General features: G+C 48.1%; 1 protein-coding gene across 1 annotated transcript in view; it reads right to left on the bottom strand.

Annotated features, from left to right (window-relative positions):
* Nucleotides 1-13,964, bottom strand: part of LOC119967677 (pecanex-like protein 2) — a 332,932-nt gene extending 318,968 nt beyond the window's left edge. Inside the window, exon 1 of the mRNA XM_038800498.1 lies at nt 13,744-13,964. Within this exon, the coding sequence (XP_038656426.1) occupies nt 13,744-13,896 (153 nt within the window). The 5' untranslated portion in view covers nt 13,897-13,964. The remainder of the gene's footprint in view (nt 1-13,743) is intronic.
* Between the last annotated feature and the right edge of the window lie 1,114 nt (nt 13,965-15,078).

Below are 15,078 nucleotides of genomic sequence, written 5' to 3'. Positions count from 1 at the left end.
TGAAATTTGAATTCAATAAAAATCTGGACTTAGAAGTTTAAAGGTGAGCATGAAACCATTGTTGATTGTCGAAAAGACCCATCTGGTTCACTAATGTCCTTTAGGGAAGGAAATCTGTCGTTCTTACCTGGTCTGGCCTACGCGTGACCCTTAAATGCTCTCAGAGATGAGCAATAAATGCTGGCCCAGCCAGCGACGGCCACATCCCATGAACAAATTTTTTTAAAGCAAAAATTAAAGTTCATGCAACTAAAGGAAAATTACTGAACTGGTTAAGAGATTGATTAGATGATAGAAGACAGCAAGTAGAGATAATTGAAATAAAGTCAAATTGAAAAATGACCAGTGGTTTTCCACAAGGATCTCTGCCAGGGCCTCAACTAGTCACTATATGTATTAATAATTTAATGAATGATTTAAGTCTTCAAATGATTTGTGGCATAGTAAACAATGTCGACTGGGGCATAAAATTACAAAGAGTCATTGACAGATTGAGCGAGTGGGCGAAACAGCGGCCGATCAAATTCAATGCAAGCAGTAGGAGGTCATCTAATTTGGAACAAATTTAAATTCTTTAAATAACTAGAGGATAAGTGGATAATAATATAAAAGGGCCATATAAAACCCTTAATATACCACATATGGAGCACTGCACCTTAGAAGCAGCGCAGATCCCACAACAGCGGCTTATATTTATATGGTGCCTTTAACATAATGAAACTTCGCAAGGCCATTATAAAACAAAGTATGACACCAAGCTACTTAAGGAGATATTAGGTTAGATCAAGGTTTTCAAAGTGCAGGTTGCGACCCGCGGCTAGGTTGCTGGAGGGTGTCAGGAGTATCGCGGTGCTCCCGTGGTGGTCCCGATCATAAGAGAAGCACCCAACAGCCGCTACCGGAGTTTTTATTCAAATATTGAATATCTGCCGCCTTTTAAATAATAAGAAATAAGCTGTGTGCAGTCTTCAGGCCAGAAGCAGCAGCAGTGCTCTGCATTTATACTTGACATCTATGTATATGCTTTTGCCACCAAATCACGGAGGAGAGCTTCTTCCAATGTCTAGCTGCTGGCAAGCAAGGTGAGGACTGTGAAAATGAATCATTTTCTTACAAGAAAGAGAAGGCCAGAGACACAAATAGACAGTGTACCAACTGAACAGGATCTCACAACTGAATCTGTTGGAGAAAGCTGCCCAGGAGAGTCCAGGGCAGTGCTAGTGTTAGGTCTGTACAGGGCTCCAGAGCCCCTGGTTAACAGCCTACAAGGCAGCATAAAGATGATTTCTTGAGGTATGGTTTTGTCAATTGTGCCAATGCAATAAACCCACGCGTGTCATATCAGGGAAGTACTGGCAAATGAGAAAAGTTGTTTCTGGTTTTTAAAGGGAAGTGTTGGGTGAAAAATTCCTTTTGGGTTTGAGACAGCAGAATCAGTTATTAACTTATAGTTGACTCCAAATGAAAAGACTACGCAGCCATACCTAACCTGTGATAGCTTATTAAAATCATGCCAAAAGCCATGAGGCTGTCAGTATTCTGGAGCAGCATCTGTCAGGAGTATCCAATGCTGAGTAAAACAAGCATTTTGTTGCTATTGCCTTTCACAACGACCTGCACATGCGAGGTCAGATTTTCTGTTTTCACAAAGATGGAGATGGCACAAAAAAATTGGCTGAACTCTGCCCCCTCCTCCTGTGAACCTGATTGGAGTGAGATCATGAGGACCAAACAGGTTCCCCTTTTGCATGAAGGTAAGCGGATATGTGTGTTGCGAACATCGGCCAGTGTGGGTTCTGAACGTCGGCTGGCATGGGTCCTGAGCAAAAGAGTTCGAAAAACACTGGTTTGGATGACCAAAGCTTGGTCAAAGAATTCATTGAGAGGCAAAGAGATGTTGGAAGGGTACTCCAGAGCTTAGGGACTAGACAACTAAAGGTTCAGCTCCATGGTGGAGTAATTAAAATCGGGGGTGCTCAAGAGGCCAGAGTTAGAGGAGCTCAGGTCAAGGTTTGTTTGTTGAGAGGGGTGATGATAACAGATTTAAGAAAGGGGCAACTTCTGAAGAGAGAGCACCATTTACAATGCTGGCTAATGTGAGCCAGTTGGGAAGTTGGGTAGGTCAGCAGTTTAGTGGAAATGGGATCAAGGGAACAGGAAGTGGATTTCATGGAACTCAGAGAGGGCACAAGGGAAGGAAAGATTAAATAGAAATCTCAGGGATAGGGCAAGGAGAAGAGCATTAAAGATAGTTTGGCCAGGCAGCCCAGTGGAAGGCAGGAAATGGCAGATGCAGCTGATTAATAGTAGCGATCTTTGTGACAAAAAAATTATGAGCTCTTTGCACTTGTTGGATGCATGGGTGGAGAGGACAGAGGAGGTGTTTAAGACAATCGTCTGCATTCCAGAAAAGAAGTCGAGAACTATTATTACATTCCAGGATTATCCTAGAATAGTGAGCAGTTTCAACAGATGACAATATGCAACTGAAAGTGCAGCCACAAATGGTGCAGCAAATCAAATCAGAGATGCTCAAGAAGCCAGAATTATAGTATTGCAGATATCTCAAAGCACTATGAGGCTGGAAGAAAATACAGAGATAGGGAGGGACAAGGAGTGTTCTGAAAACTCGAGTCAGAATTTTAAAATCATTGCTCTGCTTGACCAGGAGCCAAAACAGGCCACTGAGCAGTAGGGTGACAGGGGAACAGGGTTTGGTACGAGTTAAGACACTGGCAGCGTTTTCTTTTAAATTTAGAGTACCCAATTCATTTTTTCAATTAAGGGGCGAGGCCAATCCACCAGCCTTTGGGTGGTGGGGGCGAAACTCATGCAAACACGGGGAGAATGTGCAAACTCCACACGGACAGTGATCCAGAGCATGGATCGAACCTCGGACCTCGGCTAACCCACTGCGTCACCGTGCCTGGCAGCAGAGTTTTGATGACCAGTTTATGGGAGGTAGATTGTGGGATTGTTGGAATAGTCAAGTCCAGAGGTAATAAAGACCTGAATAAAGGTTTCAGTAGTAGTCGAGCTGAGACAGGGCAAAGCTAGGATGGTTTTAAAGAAGCAGAAATGCGTAGTTTTAGTGATGGCACGACCATGAGATCAGAAACTCATCTCAGGGTCAAGTATGGCACCAAGGTTATAAACAGATCGGCTTAATCTCAGATAGTCGCCAGGGAGGGGTATGGAGGTGGATGCAGACAGTTTTAGATTTAAGTTTTAGATATGAAGTCGGAAACTCGTCTTGGGGTCAAATATAACACTAGGCTGCAAAAAAAATCTGAATCTGGTTCTGCCTCAGTCGTCAGGGAGAGGGATGGCATTTGTGGCAAGGGCAAAACAAAAAAAAACCTACAAAAAGCAAATGGTGCGAGCTCAATTAATAATGTTAAATCTGAGATTGATAGATTTTTGAAAGTGACGGGCAATAAGATATTCAGCCAAGTAGGATTTATGGAATTAGGATACATTAAAACAGAAGGAGGTCATTTAGTTAATTGAGCTCATTCCATTATTTAAAGAGATGATGGTTAATCTGCTACCTAACTCAATATGCCTTCAACCCAAATCCTTCGTAATTTAACAAAACAATACTTTAACAAGCACAGATTTTAAATTGGCAATTAATCTAGCATCAGCTGTCACTTGGGGAATGAGTTCCAAATTGCTATCACCATTTGCAAGAAACGCATCCTAAATTCACCAGACATGTTCTGGCCATGGCAGGGCTGTTTTATGAAGTGAGATTGGGCAAACTGGCCTGTGCTCTCTCAAGCTTTGAAGGGCAGCACAGTAGCACAGTGGATAGCACTGTGGCTTCACAACGCCAGGGTCCCAGGTTCAATTTCCCGCTGGGTCACTGTCTTGCGGAGTCTGCACATTCTCCCCCGTGTCTGTGTGGGTTTCCTCCAGGTGGCTGTGTGGGTTTCCTCCAGGTACTCTGGTTTTCTCCCACAGTCCAAAGACATGCAGGTTAGGTGGACTGGCCACGCTAAATTGCCCTTAATGTCAAAAAAGGTTAGGAGGGGTTATTGGGTTACGGAGATAGGGTGCAAGTGAGGGCTAAAGTGGGTTGGTGCAGACTCGATGGCCCGAATGGCCTCCTTCTGCACTGTGTGGTCTATGCTCTAATGAGGGGTAATCTAATTGAAACCTACAAAATGTTTAAAGGAGTAGACATAGTAGATACAGAGAAGCCATTTCCCTTGGTTGGGGGTCTAAAACCGGGGAGAAGGGGCATAATTTCAAAATAAAGGGGAAGCCACTTAGGACCAAGATGAGGGGAAATTTCTTTACAGACGTTTGCAAATCTTTGGCATTCTCTACCCCAGAGGGCTGTGGAAGCTCAGTCATTGTGTATGTTTAAAGCAGAGATTGACAGATTTTTAATTAACAATAACTTAAAGGATTATGGGGATAGTGGTGTAAAAGGTATAGATGTGCCCAATCGGCAATGATCATATTTAATGGCGGAGCAGGTTAGACGGGCTGAATGGCCTACTCCTGTTTCTATGTTCCTTTCTGAAAGGTCAGGCTCTAATTTTTACACTATGCCCCTTAATCATAGTCTGTTCAACCAGTGGGAATAGTTTTCTTCTAACAACTCTAACTGTACCCTTTAATATCTTGAAAACTTTGATCAATGACCCCTTTACCTTCTAAAGTCCAGAGAATGCAACTGTAGTTTGTGCAATTACTTCTCATAATTTACCCCTTGGAGTCCAAATAAATCTATGCTGTACTCTCTCCTAGGTCAATGTATGCTCCCAAAGACGCGGAGCTCAGAACTGCTCACAGTATTTCAGTTATGGTTTAACCAGGGCTTTGTCTCCTTATTTATGGAAAGATGTATATTCGAAGCAGTTCAGAGAGGGTTTACTAGACTAATACCAGGAATGGGCGGGTTGAATTATAAGGAAAGGTTGGACAGGCTAGGCTTGTATCGACTGGAATTTAGAAGAGTAAGAGTCGACTTGATTGAAACCTTTAAGATCCTGAGGGTTATTCATAGGGTGGATGCCGATAGGATGTTTCCTTTCGAAGGAGAATCTAGAAAATCGCTTATTGTCACAAGTAGGCTTCAATTGAAGTTCCTGTGAAAAGCACCTAGTCGCCACATTCCGGCACCTGTTCGGGGAGGCTGGTACGGGAATCAAACCGTGCTACTGGCCTGCGTTGGTCTGCTTTAAAAGCCAGCGATTTAGTCCTGGCTGGTATTGCCAAGGCAAATAAAGAAAAAGAAAAATGTCAACTCTTCAATTGGCAAGCTGATGTCAGTACCTCATGCACAGGATTGACAGACAACTTGCAGCTGCTCCACAACACATGCAAGGCAGCTGTGATCAAATGGAACCTGATAGGCTGAATACTGACACAGTTTCCCTGCAACAGACCAGGCTTGCCCAGAGCAGATTACTGAAAGAAAAAAATTCCACGTTCATTTGGCAGGGGAAGACTTCAGAAAGGGGCTGGTTTAGCACAGGGCTAAATCGCTGGCTTTGAAAGCAAATCAAGGCAGACCAGCAGCAAGGTTCAATTCCCGTATCAGCCTTCCCGAACAGGTGCCGGAATGTGGTGACTAGGGGCTTTTCACAGTAACTTAATTTGAAGCCTACTTGTGACAATAAGCGATTTTCATTTAATTTCACATGTTAGCAATGTGTAGACTTTGCTGTACGGAACAAGCTACTCTCAACAATAGGAACCCTACAAATGGCTCAGAATATGTTCTCTCCAATTGCCTTTCAAAACAAACTGGGCCAATTAACCTCATGAGCATCTATGCTCCAATGCTATGCCCACTACAGAGATGAAACACCAACTTAATGAGGAGTTTGACACTGCTATCAACTGAATCCCTCAGTCAAACCATCTTTACCTACTGGGTGATTTCAACACAGGAGTGGGCATGGGCATGAGGGATATAGCCCTCCTGCCTTGGACATCATAATAAATGAGAACAGACAGAGACTACTTGAGCTTTGCTGCTACCACAAGATTTGTGCAACTAACACCTTTTAGAAAACAAAATGCCAGTAGGTATCCTGGTGACATCTAAGGTCAGGGCACCAGCTGGGTCTGACCATCACAAGATAGCATTCTCAACATGCGCAACTACCAGTGCTGGTTGTGAAACAGATCACTCCCTGGTACATACCAGAGTTAAGATGTAATTCTTGCAGTTTTTTCATTCAAACCAGAAATGCTGTCCTACTTTTGACATCAACCCTACTGTCTACCCAGATAAAAACCAACAGTTCTTTGACTCAATTAAACAGGCATTCTCCAAACTTCCCACACAGAATGCAGAAGTTAGGCAGCATGGTAGCACAGTGGTTTGCACAGTTGTTTCACAGCTCTAGGGCCTCAGGTTCGATTCCCGGCTTGGGTCACAATCTGTGTGGAGTCTGCATGTTCTCCTGTGGGGTTCCTCCGGGTGCTCCGGTTTCCTCCCAAAGTCCAAAGATTTGCAGGATGGGTGGACTGGCCATGCTAAATTGCCCTTAGTATGCAAAAAGGTTAGGTGGGGTTACTGGGTTGCCGAGATAGAGTGGAGGTGTGGACTCGGGTAAGGTGCTATTTCCAAGGGCCAGTGCAGACTCAATGGGCTGAATGGCCTCCTTTTGCACTGCAAATTCTATGATTCTATGAAAGGAACTTTGAGATACTATCTACATTACTACACTTTCAACGTATAGTGAAGACTCTGAATGCACTAAGAGCCAACGAAATACAGTCCAAAGGAATGCTAGGCAGTGCATCAATGACTACTGGTTACAACTTTGCCAGAAAAGCCAGATGTCCTTCAACACAAGGAAATGTTAGGGATCCATCAACAAAGAAAACCGCTCCACCAAAATCAAGACCCTAAACTCCAGACACAAGTTGAAGCAGTTGGATTGTGGTTGGTTAGCATCTTACTTGTCGGCTGCTTCCTGAGTTGGCAGGAGAGGTCACCAACTCCAATAAATAGGTGCAGACATGCATGGAATATAGGGCAGCATGGTGACGGAGTGGTTAGTACTGCTGCCTCACTGCGCCAAAGAGCCGGGTTTGATCCCGGCCCCGGATTAACGTGCAAACTCCACACAGACATTCTCCCCATGCCTGCGTGGGTCATACCTCCACAAACCAAAATGATGTGCAGCATAGGTGGATTGACCACGCTAAATTGCCCCTTAATTGAAAAAAAGGAATTGGTACACTAGATTTTATTTTTTTTTAAAAAGAGATACGTGGAACATTACCCCATGTTGTTCTCTGGGGAGAACACTGCCACCAAGGAAGCTCTAGATACCATGGCAAGCGTGCCCATCCTGGCAGGGCTGGATATTGAACCCTCAGTGGAGGAGCTTAGCAAAGCTATTGGCTGACTTATCATGAGCAAAGCTCCAGGTGATAACGCTAAACTGCCTGATTTTACCCATTTTGCCCTTGTCAGACTGCAGTTCCTGGCTGAATGTATGTATCGTGAATCCCAGCGTGGTTTCAGAACTGGGTGATCTGCAATTTACATGATTTTCACAGCCCAGAAGCTTCAAGAGAAAGCTGTGAACAAAGGAAACCACCATATGGTTAGCATTGCTGCCTCATAGCATCAGGGACCCGGGTTCGATTTCAGCCTCCGGTGACTGTGTGGAGTTTGCACGTTTCATAGAGGCCATTCGGCCTGTCGAATCTGCACCAACCCTCTGAAAAAGCAGCCCAGCTAGGCCCACTCACTTGCCCAATAACCCCACCGAACCTGCACATCTCTGGACACTACGGGGAAATTTAGCATGGCCAATCCACCTAAGCTGCACATCTCGCCATATCTCTGTGGGTTTATTCCAGGTGCTGCGGTTTTCTTTCACAGTACAAAGGTGTGCAGATTAGAAGGATTGGCCGTGCTAAATTGCCCCTTAGTGAGACAAGTGGAAGATGTTAAGAAAATTCGATTATAAATATTGGGAAAAGTTAAGAGTTAGAAGTCTGTGGTATAGTGTGTGGCTGCAGAGGTTTTAAAAAGGATTTTGATTTGCTTCCAGGGAATAGCAGGTGAAATTGACGAAGGGACATTTTTTTTTAGTCTAGGCTAATGGACTGTGGTTTGACTGTAGAGCTCCCTGGGGAGTTAATGCGCTGTTGCAGCCTACAGATATCATTTATTTTTCAGCTTGGGGAGATGAGGACATAGGTGGGTGGAGCCCAGAAAGGCAGAGAGGTAGTGAGTTTGAAGAAGCTTTGAGAGAGAGAGGAGCAGAGTTCTGATCTGCCTGACTCTGAGTTCACAATTCTTTCCAAGTAGGATAGTAAAAAAAAAAAGACTAATATTTTAAAGCAAAGCAGTCTTGTCTGAAGATAAGGAAGAAGCCGAAACAACATAGTTGAATCAGCTATTTGAATATATTCAGCCAGAGACTGAAAGAATCCCAACCGGAGCCAAATCTGTTTTATAAAGTAAGTATTACTCTACGGCCTGCTAATTTTAAGGTGGATTAAGAGCTGAATGTTTATTTTCTTGTTGTTGAATGGGAAATTGTACAGTTGCGTTAAGGGGTAATCGTAAGATGTTCTTTTCAGGTATGAAGTTACAAGTTTAATATTGTATTTATAATAAAGTTTTGTTTTAGAAATACCAAAGCCGGCTTTTTTCAGGGAGATTGAGGGAAGGATTACCTCGTTCATATGGGGAGGGAAGGTGGCCAGAGTGAGAAAGGTGCTGCTACAGAGGGGAAGGCAGGCAGGGGGTTTGGGTATTCAGAACCTGATGTACTACTACTGGGCGGCGAATGTGGAGAAGGTGCGGAGCTGAGTCAGAGGGGTTGATTCCCAGTGGGTCAGAATGGAGGAGAGTTTGTGCAGGGGGTCGAGACTGAAAGCAGTAGCAACAGCGCCGCTCCCGATAGCTCCGGGGAAATACTCCTGGAGTCCGGTAATAATAGCTTCATTGAAAATCTGGAGGCAGTTTCACCAACACTTCGGGTTGGGGACAGGGTCAAGGGAAATGCCGATTCGGGGGAACCCCAGATTTGAGCCAGGGAGGTGGGATGGAAATTTCCGGAAATGGGAAGAGAAGGGGATTAAGACACTAAAAGATTTGTTTCTTAGGGGACGGTTTGCAGGATTGAAGGAGCTGGAAGCGAAGTATGGGCTGGAGCAGGGAGTAATATTTAGATACATGCAGGTTCGAGATTTTGCCAGAAAGGAGATACACAGCTTCCCGGAGGAACCGGCCTCCACATTGCTGGAGGAGCTGCTGACGACAAGGGGACAGGAGAGGGAGGTAGTGTTAGTGGTGTACAGAGCTATTTTGGAAAAGGATAAGGCACCACTGGAAGGAATCAAAGCAAAGTGGGAGGAGTTGGGAGAGGTTATAGAGGAGGGGGTCTGGTGTGAGGTGCTCAGGAGAGTAAATGCCTCCACCTCATGTGCGAGGTTGGGGCTAATACAGCTGAAGGTGGTGTACAGAGCACACCTCACGAGGGCGAGGATGAGCTAATTCTTTGAAGGAGCAGAAGATGTGTGTGAGCGTTGCAAGGGGGCCCCCGCTAATCACATTCATATGTTTTGGTCCTGTCCAAAGCTTGGGGAGTACTGGAAAGAGGTTTTTAGGGTAATTTCCAAGGTGGTGCATGTGAAACTGGACCCGGGTCCCCGGGAGGCCGTATTCGGGGTGTCAGACCAGCCAGGGTTGGAAATGGGTGTGGAGGCAGATATCGTAGCCTTCGCCTCGTTGATCACCCGAAGGCGGATCCTGATGGGATGGAGAGCAACCTCTCCACCCTGTGCCCTGGCGTGGCGGGGGGATCTGTTGGAATTCTTGACTTCTGAGAAGGTTAAGTTTGAACTGAGGGGAAGGACGGAGGGGCTCTACAAGTCATGGGCGTTATTCATTATGCACTTTCAAAAACTGGATAACATTGAACATTAGTTGGGGGGTTGGGTGGGAGGGGGGCTGTGTGTTTAAAGGGTGACTATGGGTAATTCCTGATTCCTTTTTGTAATTTGTTCATGTAAACATGCGGGCTGATGTTTGGGAGTTGGGGGGAGGATGGGATCGTTGTTATTGTTATGGGGATTGACATATTTGTTGCTGATTATTGTTTATTGTCGGTGAGTGTAAATTTGGGAGAAAATTTGAAAAAGAAGAATAAAAATATTTTTAAAAAGAAATACCAAAGCCATATTTTTCATGCAATCACTCTTGGAGAATATTATTCATTCCGCACAATCTTAAAATAAACTAGAATATTGTGGTTTTGGTCCAGTATCCTCGGCACTGTTCGGGTCTGACCTGGGATCGTAGTATTAGTGTCCAAAGACGTGCAGGTTAGCTGGGTTGGCCATGATCAATGCGTGACGTTGCGGGGATGGGCCTAGGTAGAGTGCTCTTTCGGAGGGTCTGTGCAAACTCAATGGGCCAAAAGACCTACTTCGACACTGTCGGGATTCTGTGTTCTATATACTGGCTTAATTGATCTCACCAAGGAATTTGACCATGTAAGCAGTGAAGGTCTATTTAAGCTGCTGCTGGAGAAAATTGACTGCCCTCGAAGCTGCTTAGTATGATCTTGTCTTTCCATGACAACATGCTATGGCAGGGAAACAATGGAACCTTTTGAGATCTGCATTGGGGTCAAACAGGGCAGTATCTGGCACCGACACTCTTTGCTGTTGTCATATGTCTTCAGGCCACCTACAGAGGGTATCAATTTATATATCAGAACTGACGGAAAGCTGTTCAGTCTTCCTCATCTGAAATCCAAGATCAAGATCTTATCAGAAGAATTGCTCTACACTGTCTGACGATGGTGCACGGGCATTCCAAACTGCGGAACACCAGCAGCAAACAAACAGACATCTCAGATCTGTAAAGGGCAAGGTTATGGTCCATCAGTATTAGGAAGACAAATGTCATGGTCCAGGATGTTGTTATACTGCCACCTATCAGCATTAATAATGTAATCCTGGAGGTTGTTTATAGTTTAACATGCCTAGGCTCCAGAATCACTTAATAATAATAATAATAATAATAATCTTTTATTGTCACAAGTATGAAGTTACTGTGAAAAGCCTCTAGTCGCCACATTCAAGCGCCTATTCAGGTAAACTGGTACGGGAATTGAACCCTCGCTGCTGGCCTTGTTCTGCATTACAAACCAGCTGTCTAGCCCACTGAGCTAAACCAGCCCTACTTGCAATCAGTCATGATGCTGAAATTAACACACAGCACAAAAGTTGCAGATGTTATGTCCAACCTAAGTGAGTGTGGAATAACTGCGATCTGACTGAGAATACCAATCTGTAAATTGAACAAACCTGTATTCTCATCTCACACCTTTACAGGGGTGAGACAAAGGCTGAACAGTTTCCACTTTTGCTGTCTCTGACATATCTTCGGCATCTGTTGGCAGGACAAGGTCACCAAATAAGAAACCACACGGCCTAGGGCAGTGTTGGGCATCCCAGGTTGGTGAGTGGGCCACATGAGTCGCCCTCCTTCATCTCAGTGGCCGCAAGATTGAAATTGGGCTTGTTCACGAACTATGACCCCATGGACAAGATTAAATACATTAAATGCACACTAAATATTTCATAATGAGTTATAGAAAATGCTTAATCATTTATATACTAATAGAACTATCATTAACTTAAAATGGTAAAAACAAAATAAATATTTACACTTTGGACACAGAGGGAGTGCACGGCTATCACAATCAATGTTGTGTACAATCAGCATGCACCTCATTTCATCCACCCTTGCTTTACGTGCACATCACTTCAGTCTTACTGGTAGGGAAAAAAACTACATGGATAGAAATCAGCAGAATACGACAGCCCTGTGTCTGAGCAACAGAAAATGAAATGTCTCGCGGGCTGCACTCAGAACTCAGATGGGTCGCGAGTTGCCACCAGGCTGCCCACCACTGGCCTAGGGAATGCTAATTCCATCAGCATGCACTCATTGTTAAGCCAACGACATCAGTGCTGGCTCGGCCACATTCAACAGGCTGCAGACCAAAGACCTTCTGTACGATGAACTGGTCACTTGGTACTAACAACTGATCGTCAATTCTCCCACTACAAGGACACCTACAAGTGAGATACAAAGATGGCAGACATTGATACTGACAACTGGCAGACAGCTGCTGATGGTTGTGACCTCTGGAACTGACCACTGAGAAGTCCATTGGAAGAGGTGAGCTATAAGGAAAAGCTCAGCTGGCCGAGAAGAGAGCAAATCATGCAACTTCTCAGCCCACTGTCTTCCTGTGCAGCAAATGCATCAGAGACTCCCATGCAACTGAGGGACTCAGGAGCTGCATCTGGCTATACATATTTAGAGTTGACCACCACAGCGCAAACCATCAACTAACAAACTTACGAAACAGAAGGTTGCTATGGCATGTCTAGCTGTATGTAGCAAGACTTCTATCCCCTAACTCCTATATATATATAAAAAGATCAATATTCCAAATACCAGTCACAAAGTCACTGAGTAGCAGAACAGGACAAAGAGATGAATGGCCTCCTACTGTTCTTGTACCACCATCCGCTCCCAATCTACTCCAGTTGCTCCCCCCCCAAACCCTTGCTCATGGTCACATCCCTCCACCCCATCCATCTGCCTTAGCCCAGACACAACACTAATCATGCCCCTCATCCCTGCCTGGTCCCGCATCCCTATCTCTAATCGAGTCCCCCTCAGCCCTGGCCATGCCTCTCCACCTCTAGTCCCATCCTCCAGCCTTCTCACCTCACTATCGTCTTGCCTCCTACCGCCACCTCCCGCCCAGCCCTGCCCTGGCCAAATTGTCCCGACATCTGTCTCTCCATTGAGCAGTCTCTCTCGATGACTCCACTCCTTCGCTAGCCCTTCCACTGGCTTGGCCCTTGCCATCAGCCCGAACCCTGCTCTCCTGGCCCCGCCCCTTCAACCCATACCCCGCCTCCAGCACCATCCCACTCACCCTGACCCCTCCACCCACCTCCAGCCCCGTCCCAATCACCCTGACCCAACACACCCACACCCAGCCCCACCCCCTGACCTCCAGCCCCACCCCTTGATCCCCAGCCCTGCCCCGCCTCCAGCCCTGCCCCACTCACCCTGACCCCTCCACCCACCTCCAGCCCCGCCCCTCCACCCACCTCCAGCCCCGCCCCTCCACCCACCTCCAGCCCCGCCCCTCCACCCACCTCCAGCCCCGCCCCTCCACCCACCTCCAGCCCCACCCCACCCCAATCACCCTGACCCAACACACCCACCCCCCGACCTCCAGCCCCACCCCCCGACCTCCAGCCCCGCCTCTGATTCCCATCCCCACCCCGATCCCCAGCCCTATCCCATCCCACTCACACTTACCCCTCCACCCACCTCCAGTTCCGCCCCTGCCCCACCTCCAGCCCCGCCCCAATCACCCTGACCCAACACACCCACCCCAAGCCCCCGCCCCGCCCCCTGATCCCCAGCCCTCCACCCGCTCACCCTGACCCAACACAGCCAACCCCAGCCCCCACCCGATCCCTCACCCCGCCCCCTCCACCCACCTCCAGCCCCGCCCCCCTGACCAGCCCCGCCCCCCTGACCTCTAGCCCCGCCCCCAATACCCAGTCCTGCCCCACTCACCCTGACCCCTCCACCCACCTCCAGCCCCGCCCCCCTGACCTCTAGCCCCGCCCCCCAATACCCAATCCTGCCACACTCACCCTGACCCCTCCATCCACCTGGAGCCCCCCGGCCAGGCCACTCACCAGGTGTAAGACAAACGGGGCTCCGAGCAGCGCTATCCATAGGTAAAGGTGGAAGGCGTTGGAGAATCCGCTTTGTTGGGGCTCCAAGTAGCATCCACCCGTCAGCACCGCCCAAGCGCCCCGCCGAAGGAGGCTGACAAGCTGCCAGCCCATTCCGGAGTCCCCTCAGCAGCAGCCCAGCTGCAGATCCCGGTCGCCCGCCGCCATGTTTCTCCCGAGCAGCTGGTGCTCCCCCCTTCCCGTCATCCTCCGGGCTGCAGCTGGGCGGGTCAGCGGCAGACCCAGGCCGGGGAGAGGGAGGCCGGGGAGCAGCGTGTACCCCACCGCCCATCTGAGTAATCCCTCCACCCAGGCTGTATCGCACAGCCCCACTCCCAGTCTGCATCCACCCCCACCCCATATCATCACCCACTCTATGTTTCCCCACACCTCTCTGAAGGGAGCATTGTGCACCCCCCCCCCCCCGAGGGGAGCATTGTGCAATGTGTACCCCACACCTAGACTGAGTAAACCTTCCACCCAGGCTGTAATGCCAGTCCCCTCCCAATCTGCATCCCCCCCCTTTATTATCCCCCACTCTGTTTCTTCACCCTCCAAGTCTGAGAGGCTATGGGGAGCAGTGTGTATCCCACCCCCTGTCTGAGGAGAGCAGTGTTACCATCCCCCCCCCCCCCCCCCCACACACACACACACACACAGTCTGCGGGGAGCAGTGTTACCCCCCCCCCATTCTGCGAGGAGCAGTGTTACCCCCCCCCCCCCCCATTCTGCGAAGAGCATTGTTACCCCCCCCAGTCTGCGAGGAGCATTGTTACCCACAACCCCCCCCCCCCAGTCTGCGGGGAGCAGTTACCCCCCCCCCCCCAGTCTGCGGGGAGCAGTGTTAACCCCACCCCCCCACCCCAGTCTGAGGGTAGCAGTGTTAACCCCACCCCCCCACCCCAGTCTGAGGGTAGCAGTGTTAACCCCACCCCAGTCTGAGGGTAGCAGTGTTAACCCCACCCCAGTCTGAGGGTAGCAGTGTTAACCCCACCCCAGTCTGAGGGTAGCAGTGTTAACCCCATCCCCCCACCCCAGTCTGAGGGTAGCAGTGTTAACCCCACCCCCCCCCACCCCAGTCTGAGGGTAGCAGTGTTAACCCCACCCCCCCACACCAGTCTGAGGGGAGCAGTGTTAAACCCCCCCCCCCAGTCTGAGGGGAGCAGTGTTACCCCCCCCCAAGTCTGCGGGGAGCAGTGTTACCCCCCCCCCCACCAGTCTGCGGGGAGCAGTGTTCCCCCCCCCATTCTGCGAGGAGCAGTGTTACCCCCCCCCATTCTGCGAGGAGCAGTGTTA

This window comes from Scyliorhinus canicula, chromosome 6 (assembly GCF_902713615.1).
Source record: "Scyliorhinus canicula chromosome 6, sScyCan1.1, whole genome shotgun sequence".
NCBI lineage: Eukaryota > Metazoa > Chordata > Chondrichthyes > Carcharhiniformes > Scyliorhinidae > Scyliorhinus > Scyliorhinus canicula.
This window is presented reverse-complemented; position numbering and strand designations above follow the sequence as displayed.